This window comes from Lichenostomus cassidix, chromosome 2 (genome assembly GCF_008360975.1).
Source record: "Lichenostomus cassidix isolate B80296 chromosome 2, HeHo_3.0, whole genome shotgun sequence".
NCBI classification, from domain to species: Eukaryota; Metazoa; Chordata; class Aves; order Passeriformes; family Meliphagidae; genus Lichenostomus; species Lichenostomus cassidix.
The window spans coordinates 151,679,261-151,693,126 of record NC_139482.1 but is presented as its reverse complement, the minus strand read 5'-3'; the positions used below and the strand labels follow the sequence as shown (position 1 = coordinate 151,693,126).

At 33.3% G+C, this 13,866-nt stretch overlaps 1 protein-coding gene across 35 annotated transcripts in view; it reads left to right on the top strand.

The window, feature by feature from the left end:
• SCRIB (scribble planar cell polarity protein) overlaps window positions 1–13,866 on the top strand; it is a 107,349-nt gene that overhangs the window by 13,853 nt on the left and 79,630 nt on the right. For all 35 annotated transcript variants that reach the window (XM_085053786.1, XM_085053792.1, XM_085053794.1 and 32 more), the window contains exons 2-4: window positions 12,294–12,411; window positions 12,609–12,687; window positions 13,726–13,815. In XM_085053786.1, the coding sequence (XP_084909912.1) occupies window positions 12,294–12,411; window positions 12,609–12,687; window positions 13,726–13,815 (287 nt within the window). The remainder of the gene's footprint in view (window positions 1–12,293; window positions 12,412–12,608; window positions 12,688–13,725; window positions 13,816–13,866) is intronic.

Genomic DNA, 13,866 nt, shown 5'->3' with positions numbered 1-13,866 from the left:
TGAAACTTTCTGCTCTTCCAGGGCAGAAATTCTGTTTGCAGGAGCGTGAGGATGTAGGAAAAGCCTGGAATTCAATCCTGGAACTGCCAGTGTTATTCCTACAGAACAATTCTATGTATCCAAGGGGCAGATCCTTTCACCTTATGATCCAAATGATGAAACTTTCTGCTCTTCAAGGGAAGAATTTGTGTTTGCAGAAGCCTGAGGATGTAGGAAAAGCCTGGAATTCAATCCTGGAATTGCCAATGTTATTCCTACAGAACAATTATATGTATCCAAGGGGCAAATCCTTTCACTTTGTGATCCAAATGATGAAACTTTCTGCTCTTCAAGGGCAGAAATTCTGTTTGCAGGAGCCTGAGGATGTAGGAAAAGCCTGGAATTCAATCCTGGAATTGCCAGTGTTATTCCTATAGAACAATTCTATATATCCAAGGGGCAGATCCTTTTACCTTGTGATCCAAATGATGAAATTTTCTGCTCTTCAAGGGCAGAAATTCTGTTTGCAGGAGCGTGAAGGATGTAGGAAAAGCCTGGAATTCAATCCTGGAATTGCCAGTTTTATTCCTATAGAACAATTCTGTGTGTCCAAGGGGCAGATCCTTTCACCTTATGATCCAAATGATGAAACTTTCTGCTCTTCAAGGGCAGAAACTCTGTTTGCAGGAGTGTGAGGATGTAGGAAAAGCCTGGAATTCAAGCCTGGAATTCAATCCTGGAATTGCCAGTGTTATTCCTGTAGAACAATTCTGTATATCCAAGGGGCAGATCCTTTTACCTCATGATCCAAATGATGAAACTTTCTGCTCTTCAAGGGAAGAAATTCTGTTTGCAGAAGCGTGAGGATGTAGGAAAAGCCTGGAATTCAATCCTGGAATTGCCAGTGTTATTCCCATAGAACAATTCTATATATCCAAGGGGCAGATCCTTTCATCTTATGATCCAAATGAGGAAACTTTCTGCTCTTCAAGGGCAGAAATTCTGTTTGCAGGAGCAATGTGAGGATGTAGGAAAAGCCTGGAATTCAATCCTGGAATTGAAGCCTGGAATTGCCAGTTTTATTCCTATAGAACAATTCTATATACCCAAAGGGCAGATCCTTTCACCTTATCATCCAAATGATGAAACTTTGTGCTCTTCAAGGGAAGAAACTCTGTTTGCAGGAGTGTGAGGATGTAGGAAAAGCCTGGAATTCAATCCTGGAATTGCCAGTGTTACTCCTGTAGAACAATTCTATATATCCAAGGGGCAGATCCTTTCACTTCATGATCCAAATGATGAAACTTTCTGCTCTTCAAGGGCAGAAATTCTGTTTGCAGAAGCAATGTGAGCATGTAGGAAAAGCCTGGAATTCAATCCTGGAGTTGCCAGTGTTACTCCTGTAGAACAATTCTGTATATCCAAGAGGCAGATCCTTTCACCTTATGATCCAAATGATGAAATTTTCTGCTCTTCAAGGGGAGAAATTCTGTTTGCAGGAGCATAAGCTTTTAGGAAAAGCCTGGAATTCAATCCTGGAATTGCCAGTGTTATTCCTGTAGAACAATTCTATATACCCAAAGGGCAGATCCTTTCACTTTGTGATCCAAATGATGAAACTTTCTGCTCTTCAAGGGCAGAAACTCTGTTTGCAGGAGTGTGAGGATGTAGGAAAACCATGGAATTCAATCCTGGAATTGCCAGTGTTATTCCTACAGAACAATTCTATATATCCAAGGGGCAGATCACACTCACAAAACGCTGAAAATAATAATTGTCATCATGTGAACTGTGACTTCATGTATGCAGCCAGTGTGGTGACCCAGGACTGTCATCCCCTGAGCTTTTCTGTCCCTAATTCTTCCTGGGGAATGCTTTCCAATCCAACCCTTGGGATTTTGCTGTTTCTGGGAAACAGCATAGCTGAGTGGTGGCTCAGAGGGTTTGTCCCTTAGCCTTTTATCCATTGTCCTTTCTCCTTTTTTTCATTTTCCACCTCTTGATCTGACTGAATAAATGAGTGGGGGGCTGGACTGAGGCTCTGCCAAGCCTCCCACTGCAGCAGGAGGGAGGAGTGGGAGTGGTGGCTGAATTCCTAACATCACTGGACTGAATTCCTAACATCACAGAGAGCTGTGGCTCTCTGAGGTCACCCAAAAGTTCCAGCAAGCCCTTTGTTCACATCCTGGGGCTCTGCTGCAGCCTCAGCACTGTTGCTGGGAGCTTCAGAGGTGAAAAACAGAGATATGTCACATCAGCAGGCTGGAGAAACACAGAAGGTTTGGTGTGAACCTGTTCCAGATGGTTCCTTAAAGGCAGAAAGTGGATTTAAAAAGCTCTTTGAGACTCTGCTGTGTGCATATGTGACATGATATTGCTGTGTTTCACATGCTGGTGTGGAAAATATGTTATAAATGACCTTTTTCTGAGCAGAGGTTGGACTGTCTGCTCCTAACAGGTCCCTTCCAACCTCAATTTTTCCATAATTTTCTGCTGGACATCCCTCTTTGTCTTTCCAACCTGAATTTTTCCATAATTTTCTGCTGGACATCCCTCTTTGTCTTTCCAACCTCAATTTTTCCATAATTTTCTGCTGGACTTGCCTCTTTGTCTTTCCAACCTCAACTTTTCCACCATTCTGCTGAACCTCTTTGCCTCTTTGTCTTTCCAACCTCAATTTTTCCATAATTTTCTGCTGGACATCCCTCTTTGTCTTTCCAACCTCAATTTTTCCATAATTTTCTGCTGGACTTGCCTCTTTGTCTTTCCAACCTCAACTTTTCCACCATTCTGCTGAACCTCTTTGCCTCTTTGTCTTTCCAACCTCAATTTTCCCCAATTCCGCTGAACCTCTTTGTCCCATCCGTGCTGCTGGGGACCCGTGGTGACACATTTGGGGACCCGTGGTGACACATTTGGGGACCCGTGGTGACACATTTGGGGACACGAGGCTCCTTCCTGCCTCAGCTGGGTGTCTCCTTCCTCCAGGCAAGGAGGAAAATATCTCCTCCTCTCCTTTCCTGTAGAGCTGTGCCCTGACCTGGCTCAGGTAGTGACACACCTCGTGCTCCCTGAGCTCCCCCGAGGTTCAGGGACTTTTCTCGTGCCTCTTGCTGGCTGAGCAGCTCTAAAAACACAGATTATTTTGGTATCATCGTGGAGGATGATGTTCTCCATGAGAATCCCACCAGGTTCCTGAGGCTCTGGGCTGCCCAGGTGAACCTGCCAAGGTGAGGCTGTTCGCTGCTCCCCTTGTGAGTCTCGTTCCCCCCAAAAAAAATTTGCTGATCCTGTCACTGTTTCTCTGGTTAACCCCAAAGCCAACAGCATTTTGCTGGGTGGGAAATGTTCCTCAGGCAGGGCTGAACCTCACCACTCGTGAGGTCAAAATGTCACTTGGATGGGGACATTTTGGGGACAGTTTTGGTTTTTGTCACTGTTGTGATCTTGCTGTTGACCGCTGGGTGGTTTTTCTTTCATCAGCTTGGCTCAGGTTGCCCAGAAAAGCTGTGAATAACTAATTCCTGGAATTTTTCAAGACCAGAGCAGCCAGCTCTGGTGGAAAATGTCCCCATTTGGTGGCCTTGAAGGTCCCTTCCTACCCCAAACCCTCCTGGAATTTGTCATCCCAAACTTCCATCACGTAATTTTTATTTAAAACAGAGTTCAGCACTGAAAACTCACTACCAGCTTTCTACATTCTCCAGTTGAAAGGGAAAAAAAAACACATTTTATGACAATTATAATGTGGAAAAATGAAAAGACCGAAAAATCTGTGGGTTTAGGTTGCATTTTGATTTTTTTTTTAAATGTTGAAGTGACAGAATTTGGTTTCAGAATTTAGTAAAAATCCCCTTGAATGTGTTGTTTGGTTCTCAAGGGTTTGAGGTTGGATGTTCCTGGATTTTCACAGCTTTTCTGCCTTTTTTTTTGGGAAATATTGTAATTTTGTGGGGCTGCTGAGGTTGGATGTTCCACCTGAAAACCTGCCTGGATTTTCACAGCTTTTTGCCTTTTTTTTTCTCAAATATTGTAATTTTGTGGGGCTGCTGAGGTTGGATGTTCCAAGTGAAAACCTGCCTGGATTTTCACAGCTTTTCTGCCTTTTTTTTTTCTCAAATATTGTAATTTTGTGAGGTTGCTGAGGTTGGATGTTCCACCTGAAAACCTGCCTGGATTTTCACAGCTTTTTGCCTTTTTTTTTCTCTCAAATATTGTAATTTTGTGGAGGTTTTTTGACGTTTTGACTCTTTATAAGCACTTTATTCCTGTCAGCAATTAATGACTATTTAATAGATTTTCAGTTTTGCTTTGCTCTGGGTGTTGGAAGAGTTTTATGTCTCTGAATTTTAGTTAAATTCAGTGTTTTGCTGAATATTCCCATTGTTTGCAGTGAATAGCTTTGAAATTCTCCCTGATTTGCAGAGGTTTTTACCCCCCAGTTGCACCCAACTGCTGTTCAATTGGTACCCCTAATATTTAATATTTTTTATTTAATTTAATATTTTAAATATTTAATTTTTAATATTTTAATATAGTTAATTTAATATTTTTATTTAGTTTAATTTTTTAATATTTAATATTTAATATATTTAATTTATTTAATTTAATCTTTTATTTCATTTAATATTTTTAATTTTTAATATTTAATATTTAATAGATTTAATAGATTTAATATTTTAATATATTTAATTTAATCTTTTTATTTCATTTAATATTTTTAATATTTAATAGATTTAATAGATTTAATATTTTAATATATTTAATTAAATATTAAAAATATTAAATTTAATAAAAAGATTAAATGAAATAAAAGATTAAATATTTAATAGATTTAATAGATTTAATATTTTAATATATTTAATTAAATATTAAAAATATTAAATTTAATAAAAAGATTAAATGAAATAAAAAGATTAAATATTTAATAGATTTAATAGATTTAATATTTTAATATATTTAATTTAATCTTTTTATTTAATTTAATCTTTTAATATTTAATATTTAATATATTTAATATATTTAATATATTTAATTTAATCTTTTATTTAATTTAATATTTTTAATATTTAATATTTTTAATAAATTTAATATATTTAATATATTTAATTTAATCTTTTATTTAATTTAATCTTTTTATTTAATTTAATCTTTTTAATATTTAATATTTTTAATAAATTTAATTTAATTTTTTCTATTTAATTTAATATTTTTAATTTAATTTAATTTAATTTTTTTTTGTTAATGATCACTTCCATCACACTCTGAGCTGTCAGATTCCCACCTGCTGGAATATTTCCATGCTGATCTGGAATTCTCATTTTTCTGTGCTGCTCTGGGTGGTTTTTAGGCTTCTGGGCTGTCAGGAAACAGGGAGAGATTGGATTTACCTTTTATTTATTTTTTTTCTTCTTAAAACTTGTATTTTTTTATCTACTCTGAGTTCACTTTGGATACTGAAGGGTCTGAGTCAGGCAGATTTGGTGGTGGTTTATTTTATTATTTGATTTTATTTTATTTTATAAATTTATTTTATAAATTTATTTTATTTTATAAATTTATTTTATAGCATTTATTTTATAGATTTATTTTATAAATTTATTTTATTTTATAATTTTATTTTATAAATTTATTTTATTTTATATTTTATTTTATAAATTTATTTTATAAATTTATTTTATTTTATAGATTTATTTTATAGTTTTATTTTATTTTATAAATTTATTTTATAATTTTATTTTATTGATTTATTTTATAAATGTATTTTATAAATTTATTTTATAATTTTATTTTACAAATTTATTTTTTATTTTTTTTATTTTATAATTTTATTTTATAATTTTATTTTATAATTTTATTTTATTTTATAATTTTATTTTATTTTATAAATTTATTTTATAACATTTATTTTATAATTCTATTTTATTTTATAATTTTATTTTATAATTTTATTTTATTTTATAAATTTATTTTATTTTATAAATTTATGTTATAAATTTATTTTATATTTTTATTTTATTTTATAATTTTATTTTATTTTATAATTTTATTTTATAGTTTTATTTTATATTTTTAATTTATTTTATAAATTTATTTTATAACATTTATTTTATAATTCTATTTTATTTTATAATTCTATTTTATAATTTTATTTTACAAATTTATTTTATATTTTTATTTTATTTTATAATTTTATTTAATAATTTTATTTTATAATTTTATTTTATTTTATAATTTTATTTTACAAATTTATTTTATAATTTTATTTTATTTTATAATTTTATTTTATAAATTTTATTTTATCAATTTTATTTTATAAATTTTATTTGATAAATCAGAAAACCCTGAAGTTGAGGGAATTTCTCCTTCCTGAAGACACTCAATGTGCTGCTAAATCCAAGGATTTCCTTTTTCAGCTCTGGGAATTCAACTTTGATTAGCAAAAGGGATAATTACAAGTTCAGTTCCAATTTTTATATTAATTATTTCTCATTTCCAGTGCCACAAGTGAATCTCCTTGGGGCTAAAATCCTCAATTCACAGAACACTGAGCTGGAAATGAAATAGAAATTCATGTCAGAAACAGCTTTTGCAGCTTTTGGTCACTTCCTCTTGCCATCTTTATTTCCCAAAAATAAAATGAATTATATTTCAGTATAGATGAATTATATGTGAATTATATATGAATTATATATGAATTATATATTAATTAATTAATTAATATAATTATATATAATTAATTAATGAATTATATATATAATTAATATTATAATTAATATTATCTATAATTAATATTATATATAATTAATATTATTATATATTAATTATATATTAATTATAAAATGAATTATATTTCATTATATATTAATTATATATGAATTATAAAATGAATTATATATTAATTATATAATGAATTATATTTCATTTTATATGAATTATATATGAATTATAAAATGAATTATATATTAATATATATGAATTATAAAATGAATTATATTTCATTATATATGAATTATATAATGAATTTTATATGAATTTTATATGAATTATATATGAATTATATATTTCATTATATATGAATTATATAATGAATTCTATTTCATTATATATGAATTATAAAATGAATTATATTTCATGATATATGAATTATAAAATGAATTATATTTCATTATATATGAATTATAAAATGAATTATATATTTCATTATATAATGAATTATATATGAATTTTATATGAATTATATATGAATTATATAATGAATTATATTTCATTATATATGAATTATATATTATATATTAATTATATAATGAATTCTATTTCATTATATATGAATTATAAAATGAATTATATAATGAATTATATATTTCATTATAAAATGAATTATATATGAATTATAAAATGAATTATATATTTCACTATATATGAATTACAAAATGAATTATATAATGAATTATATATGAATTGTAAAATTAATTCTATTTCATTATATATGAATTATATATGAATTATATTTCATTATATATGAATTATAAAATGAATTCTATTTCATCATATATGAATTATATATGAATTATATCTGAATTATATGAATTCTAATTATTCATCTAGAATTCATTATATATGAATTATATAATTACATGAATGAATTCTATGCTGGAATTCGAGTTTCCCCAAAACTTCAATTCCCAGCTCTGGCTACACTAGAGGTGTTAAAAACCTTTTTAATTTTATTTTTAAGAGAAAAAAAAGCAGCTGAAGTTTTATTTTTAGTTTTATTTTTTGTCACCATCCAAATATTTTATTCAGAGTAGTTCTGCCCAGCTCTGGCTACCCTAGAGGTGTTTAAAAACCTTTTTAATTTTATTTTTAAGTGAAAAAAAAGATGAAATAGTTTTATTTTTTGTCAACATCCAAATATTTTATTCAGAGTAGTTCTGCACGTGAGTTTTACCCATGCTAGAGGTGTTTAAAAACCTTTTTAATTTTATTTTTAAGAGAAAAAAAGCAGCTGAAGTTTTATTTTTAGTTTTATTTTTATTTTATATATATATATAATATATATATATATATATTATATATATAAAATATTTTATTCAGAGTAGTTCTGCACGTGGGTTTTACCCATGCTAGGGGTGTTTAAAAACCTTTTTAATTTTCTTTTTAAGAGAAAAAAAGCAGCTGAAGTTTTATTTTTAGTTTTATTTTTATTTTATATATATATATATATTATATATATAAAATATTTTATTCAGAGTAGTTCTGCATGTGAGTTTTACCCATGCTAGAGGTGTTTAAAAACCTTTATAATTTTCTTTTTAAGAAAAAAAAGCAGCTGAAGTTTTATTTTTAGTTTTATTTTTATTTTTATATATATATATATATTATATATATAAAATATTTTATTCAGAGTAGTTCTGCACGTGGGTTGTGCCCATGCTAGGGGTGTTTAAAAACATTTTTAATTTTATTTTTAAGAGAAAAAAAGCTGAAATAGTTTTATTTTTAGTTTTATTTTTATTTTATATATATATATATAATATATATAAAATATTTTATTTTATATAGTAGTTCTGCATGTGAGTTTTGCCCAACTCTGGCTACACTAGAGGTGTTTAAAAACCTTTTTAATTTTATTTTTAAGAGGAAAAAAAGAAGCTGAAGTTTTATTTTTAGTTTTATTTTTATTTTATATATATATATATAAAATATTTTATTCAGAGTAGTTCTGCACGTGAGTTTTACCCATGCTAGGGGTGTTTAAAAACATTTTTAATTTTATTTTTAAGAGGAAAAAAGAAGCTGAAGTTTTATTTTTTAGTTTTATTTTTATTTTATATATATATATATATTATATATATATAAAATATTTTATTCAGAGTAGTTCTGCCCAACTCTGGCTACCCTAAGGGTGTTTAAAAACCTTTTTAATTTTTATTTTTAAGATAAAAAAAAGCAACCAGAAGCTGCTCCACCACATCCATCAAGCCTGGATTTATTCCCATTCACTCCAAATATTCTTTTATTTACACTATTTCTTTATAATATTAACTATAAATACACATTTCAAGTGGAAATACATATTCTGAAGCCACCTGAACCCCTAAAAATTCTCCTGCTGCTCAACCTTTGTGGTTCTTTTCCAACCTCATCTCCACATCTCGCCTGGAATTTCCTATAAATTCTAAAATTAGGAGGAAAACTTTAGGAAAACAATAGCAAATCAACTCTCTTAACCTTTGCTGTCATCTCGATTTTCACCCACTTCCCCTTTTTCCTAATTATTTATTAATTCTGTTTCATCATTTCTAGTTTTAATTCTGTTTATCTCATGCCAAACCGAGCTGGTTTGAGTTAGATAAACGGAATTAAGGAGAGCTGGTGGGAAAAGTGATTTATTTTTATTTATTTACTCGTTAAATGGTAATTGTTGTGTTCATTTAGGACATCAGAAGTGGGAATTGTTTTTTGGGGGATTTTGAGGTGGTTTTGGGGGTTTTTTGGGGGATTTTGGGTGTCAGGAGTGGAAAAATTTGTAGAAAAAAATCAGATCAGGTGGTTTGGGACCTTTTTGGGGTGAAAAATAGAGATTTTGGGGGGATTTGGGATTTTTGGGAGGATTTTTGGGGGTTTTTGGGTGTCAGGAGTGGAAAAGGAGTAGGAAAATCAGAGGTTTTGGGATTTTTGGAGTTTTTTGGGGGGATTTTTGGGTGTCAGGAGTGGAAAAACTGACTTTTTGGGGTGAAAAAACAGAGATTTTGGGGTGATTTGGGATTTTTTGGGGGTTTTTGGGTGTCAGGAGTGGAAAACCAATAGGAGAAGATCAGTCAGATCAGGTGGTTTGGGACCTTTTTGGGGTGAAAAATAGAGATTTTGGGGTGATTTGGGATTTTTTGGGAGGATTTTGAGGTGTTTTTGGGGTTTTTTGGGGGATTTTGAGGTGGTTTTGGGGTTTTTTGGGGATTTTGAGGTTTTTTTGGGGGTTTTGGGGAGTTTTTGGGTGTCAGGAGTGGAAAAAATAGTAGAAAAAAAATCAGTCAGATCAGGTGGTTTGGGACCTTTTTGGGGTGAAAAATACAGATTTTGGGGTGATTTGGGGATTTTTGGGGGGTTTTGGGTGTCAGGAGTGGAAAAACTGACTTTTTGGGGTGAAAAACAGAGATTTTGGGATTTTTTGGGAGGATTTTTGGGGGTTTTGGGTGTCAGGAGTGGAAAAAATAGTAGAAAAAAAAATCAGCCAGATCAGGTGGTTTGGGACCTTTTTGGGGTGAAAAATAGAGATTTTGGGGTGATTTGGGATTGTTTGGGAGGATTTTGAGGTGTTTTTGGGGTTTTTGGGGGATTTTGAGGTGTTTTTGGGGTTTTTTGGGGGATTTTGAGGTGGTTTTGGGGTTTTTTTGGGAGTTTTTGGGTGTCAGGAGTGAAAAAAAGAGTAGAAAAAAAAATCAGATCAGGTGGTTTGGGACCTTTTTGGGGTGAAAAATACAGATTTTGGGGTGATTTTTGGGGGATTTTTGGGTGTCAGGAGTGGAAAAACTGACTTTCTGGGGTGAAAAAACAGAGATTTTGGGGTGATTTGGGATTTTTTGGGAGGATTTTTGGGGGTTTTTGGGTGTCAGGAGTGGAAAAAATAGTAGAAAAAAAATCAGATCAGGTGGTTTGGGACCTTTTTGGGGTGAAAAAACCACAGATTTTGGATTTTTGGGGGGTTTTTGGGTGTCAGGAGTGGAAAAACTGACTTTCTGGGGTGAAAAAACAGAGATTTTGGGGTGATTTGAGGTTTTTTGGGGGGTTTGGGGTGTCAGGAGTGGAAAAACTGACTTTCTGGAGTGAAAACCACAGATTTTGGGATTTTTTGGGAGTTTTTTGGGGGTTTTTGGGTGTCAGGAGTGGAAAACCAATAGAAGGTCAGCCAGATAGGTGGTTTGGGACCTTTTTGGGGTGAAAATCACAGATTTTGGGGTTTTTTGGGGGGTTTTTTTGTGGGAATTCATTCTGCAACCTCTGAACGATCCCAAAATCACCTCTCCTGTGCTGCTGTGCTCTCCCTGCCTCTGCTGAGGACAAACTCAGGGTGACATAACTTAATAATTTAATAATAATTTAATAATAATTTAATCACTGCACAGACCTGAGGTTTTTTTGGTCACTTCTTAACATTTTCTGCAGCAGCTCTGGATTTTTATTTGTTGTTCCCAACACTGAAACAATCCAGGAAATGCAGCAAACACTCCATCCTGTCCAGGATTTGACCTCTGGCAGTGCTTAGAATCAGCTGGAATATTTATAAAAATGTGTATATTTATATATATGTGTAAATATATATAACTGATAATTTATATATATGTATATATTTATATATATGTATATATTTATATATGTATATATATAACTGATAATTTATATATGTATATATTTTTATATATGTATATATATATAACTGATAATTTTTATATATGTATATATTTATATATATGTATATATTTATATAACTGATAATTTATATATATGAATATATTTTTATATATGTATATATTTATATATATGTATATATTTATATAACTGATAATTTTTATATATGTATGTATTTTTTATATATATATATATGTAACTGATAATTACAATACATTGTGTTTAGTAAACTCATTGGGGTTTGGAGGAATGTGATTGATGATTCCTGGAATTTACCATTTGCAGCTGATGTAGGAATTTAGGAAATCCTAAATTTCCTAATGTGTGAAAAACTTGCTGAGAATCCTTTCCACTCACCTTTCCTATGGCTGTGATGTTCCTAGGGAAGAATTCTCTTTCCCTCTCTATTTCTCTGTGACTTGGGGTTGAACTGACTTGTCACCTTCACCTTTTTTTTGGCACAAACGCTGTCCCCTGACGGGGTGGTGACACGCCACTGATGTCCTGGTGACCAAACATCTGTCCAGCAGATGTGTGCAGCACTTTGGGCTGCGAGTCTCCTGCTGTTTCTCCTCTTTTGGCTCTTCTGACAGCTGCTGGAATCTGTTCTAAAGTGACTTCCCCATGCTGGGGGATTTCAGATGAACATTTTAGGAAATGAGGAATGTCTGGTTTGGATCCTACATGGGAGGGAGGAAAGCAGTGATGAAAGAATGATCAAGCAAAACTCATTAATCCCTTTTTTTTCTTTCACCCTCATCGCCCTTCATGGGATTTCTGATCCACCCAGTGGCTGGGATGGAGGTTGTGGGAGCAGGCAGGAGTCTCAGGAACTTCTCCTGATGTGAGGAGATGCTTTTCCTCCAGAACTGCTGCTCACCCAGTTTGTGTCACTTGTGTCACAGCCTTTCTTCAGGCTCCTGAACCTGCGCAAGCTGGGCCTGAGTGACAATGAGATCCAGAGGCTTCCCCCTGAGGTGGCCAACTTCATGCAGCTGGTGGAGCTGGATATCTCCCGTAATGGTAAGGCTGGAGGTGGGCAGGAGAAATCCCAAACCCAAAATGCTCCCTGTGCCCTCATTTTTTGGGGAGAAAAAAATTCCCACACCCCTGTGGAGTGATCCCTTGGGGTTCCCCAGCTGGGGTTGTTTTGTTATGTCTCATTTTCTCACATCTCTTTTGTTCTTCCACCTGGTTTTTTGGGTTTTTTTCCCCTCCAGACATTCCAGAAATTCCCGAGAGCATCAAATTCTGCAAATCCCTGGAAATCGCAGACTTCAGTGGGAATCCTCTCTCCAGGTAGGAAGGCATATCCAACTCACTAGTCCAGCTGAGAAGAAAAACTGAAGTTCCAACTCTCCCTGGATTTCTCTGATCTTCCTCTTGTGATTATCTCCCTGTGAAGCCAAAACCTGGCATTGTCCTGCCTCTGCCAGAGCTGCTCTCCTGGCAGGTGGAATGCTGGGTTTGCTCCATCCTCAGTAGGACCTGTGGCTGGAAATTATGAACACTTTGGTCCTCTTGCAGTGATTTTTTTGCTCCCTTTGCTGTGATCACAAACCAGGATGGATGTGGGCTTGTGCTGCAGAGAAGAAAAAGATGGATGCATGCCATCCTCTGCCCACCAGAGTGCCTTTTGGGCTTGGCTCTCAGCCCTTTTTGCCCCATTTTCCACCTTTCTCTTGTTCAAAACTGAGGACAATCATCCTTTGAACCTGTGTTTGGTTGTTTCCCTGTTACCTCAGTGCCCAGAGCTGTGCCTGAGCAGGAATCTTTGGTTTATTTTTCAGTACTCTGGAGCTTTTAATACAAAATGTTGGAATTCAGTGTGGTTTCCCTGCCTTGGTGAATCATGTTTTCAGTCACTGTGGCACTATTTTTCAGTCTTTTTCTGGTTCAGGGTTCAGATGAGTGGCTAGGGGAGCTCCACAGGCTGCCTGTGGCAGCAAAGTTGTTTTTTCTTTCAGGGTTTTCCCTATTCTGTCACATATTCCTGGTCCTGGGGAATGCTGCAGTGTCATCTGCAGAGCTATCCTTTGCTGGGTGCTTCAATAATTGGGATCTCCCCTTTTTCCAAGTGTTAACAACCCCATGGCATGATTTAATTTGGGATTTGTGCTCCCAAGCACTGCAGAGCTGAGTTTGCAAACCTGTCCAGGTGATGTTGAATACAGAACTTGTCCTGGATCAGCAGCCATGGGTCACTGATGCTTCCTATTCTCCTTTCCACATGTTGATGCCAATTGGGATAAAACTGGCTTTGGAAGGATTGATATTTTTTGAGGGATTCTGTGCTTTGCACACAGGATTAATGGAGTTTTGTTCATGTTCTCACAGACTTCCTGAGGGCTTCACCCAGCTCAGGAGCTTGGGCCACTTGGCCTTGAACGATGTGTCCCTGCAGAGCCTCCCCAGTGACATTGGGAAGTGAGTATGGCCCTGTCCTGGCAGCAGGGAGGGGACTGGCATGGGGACACC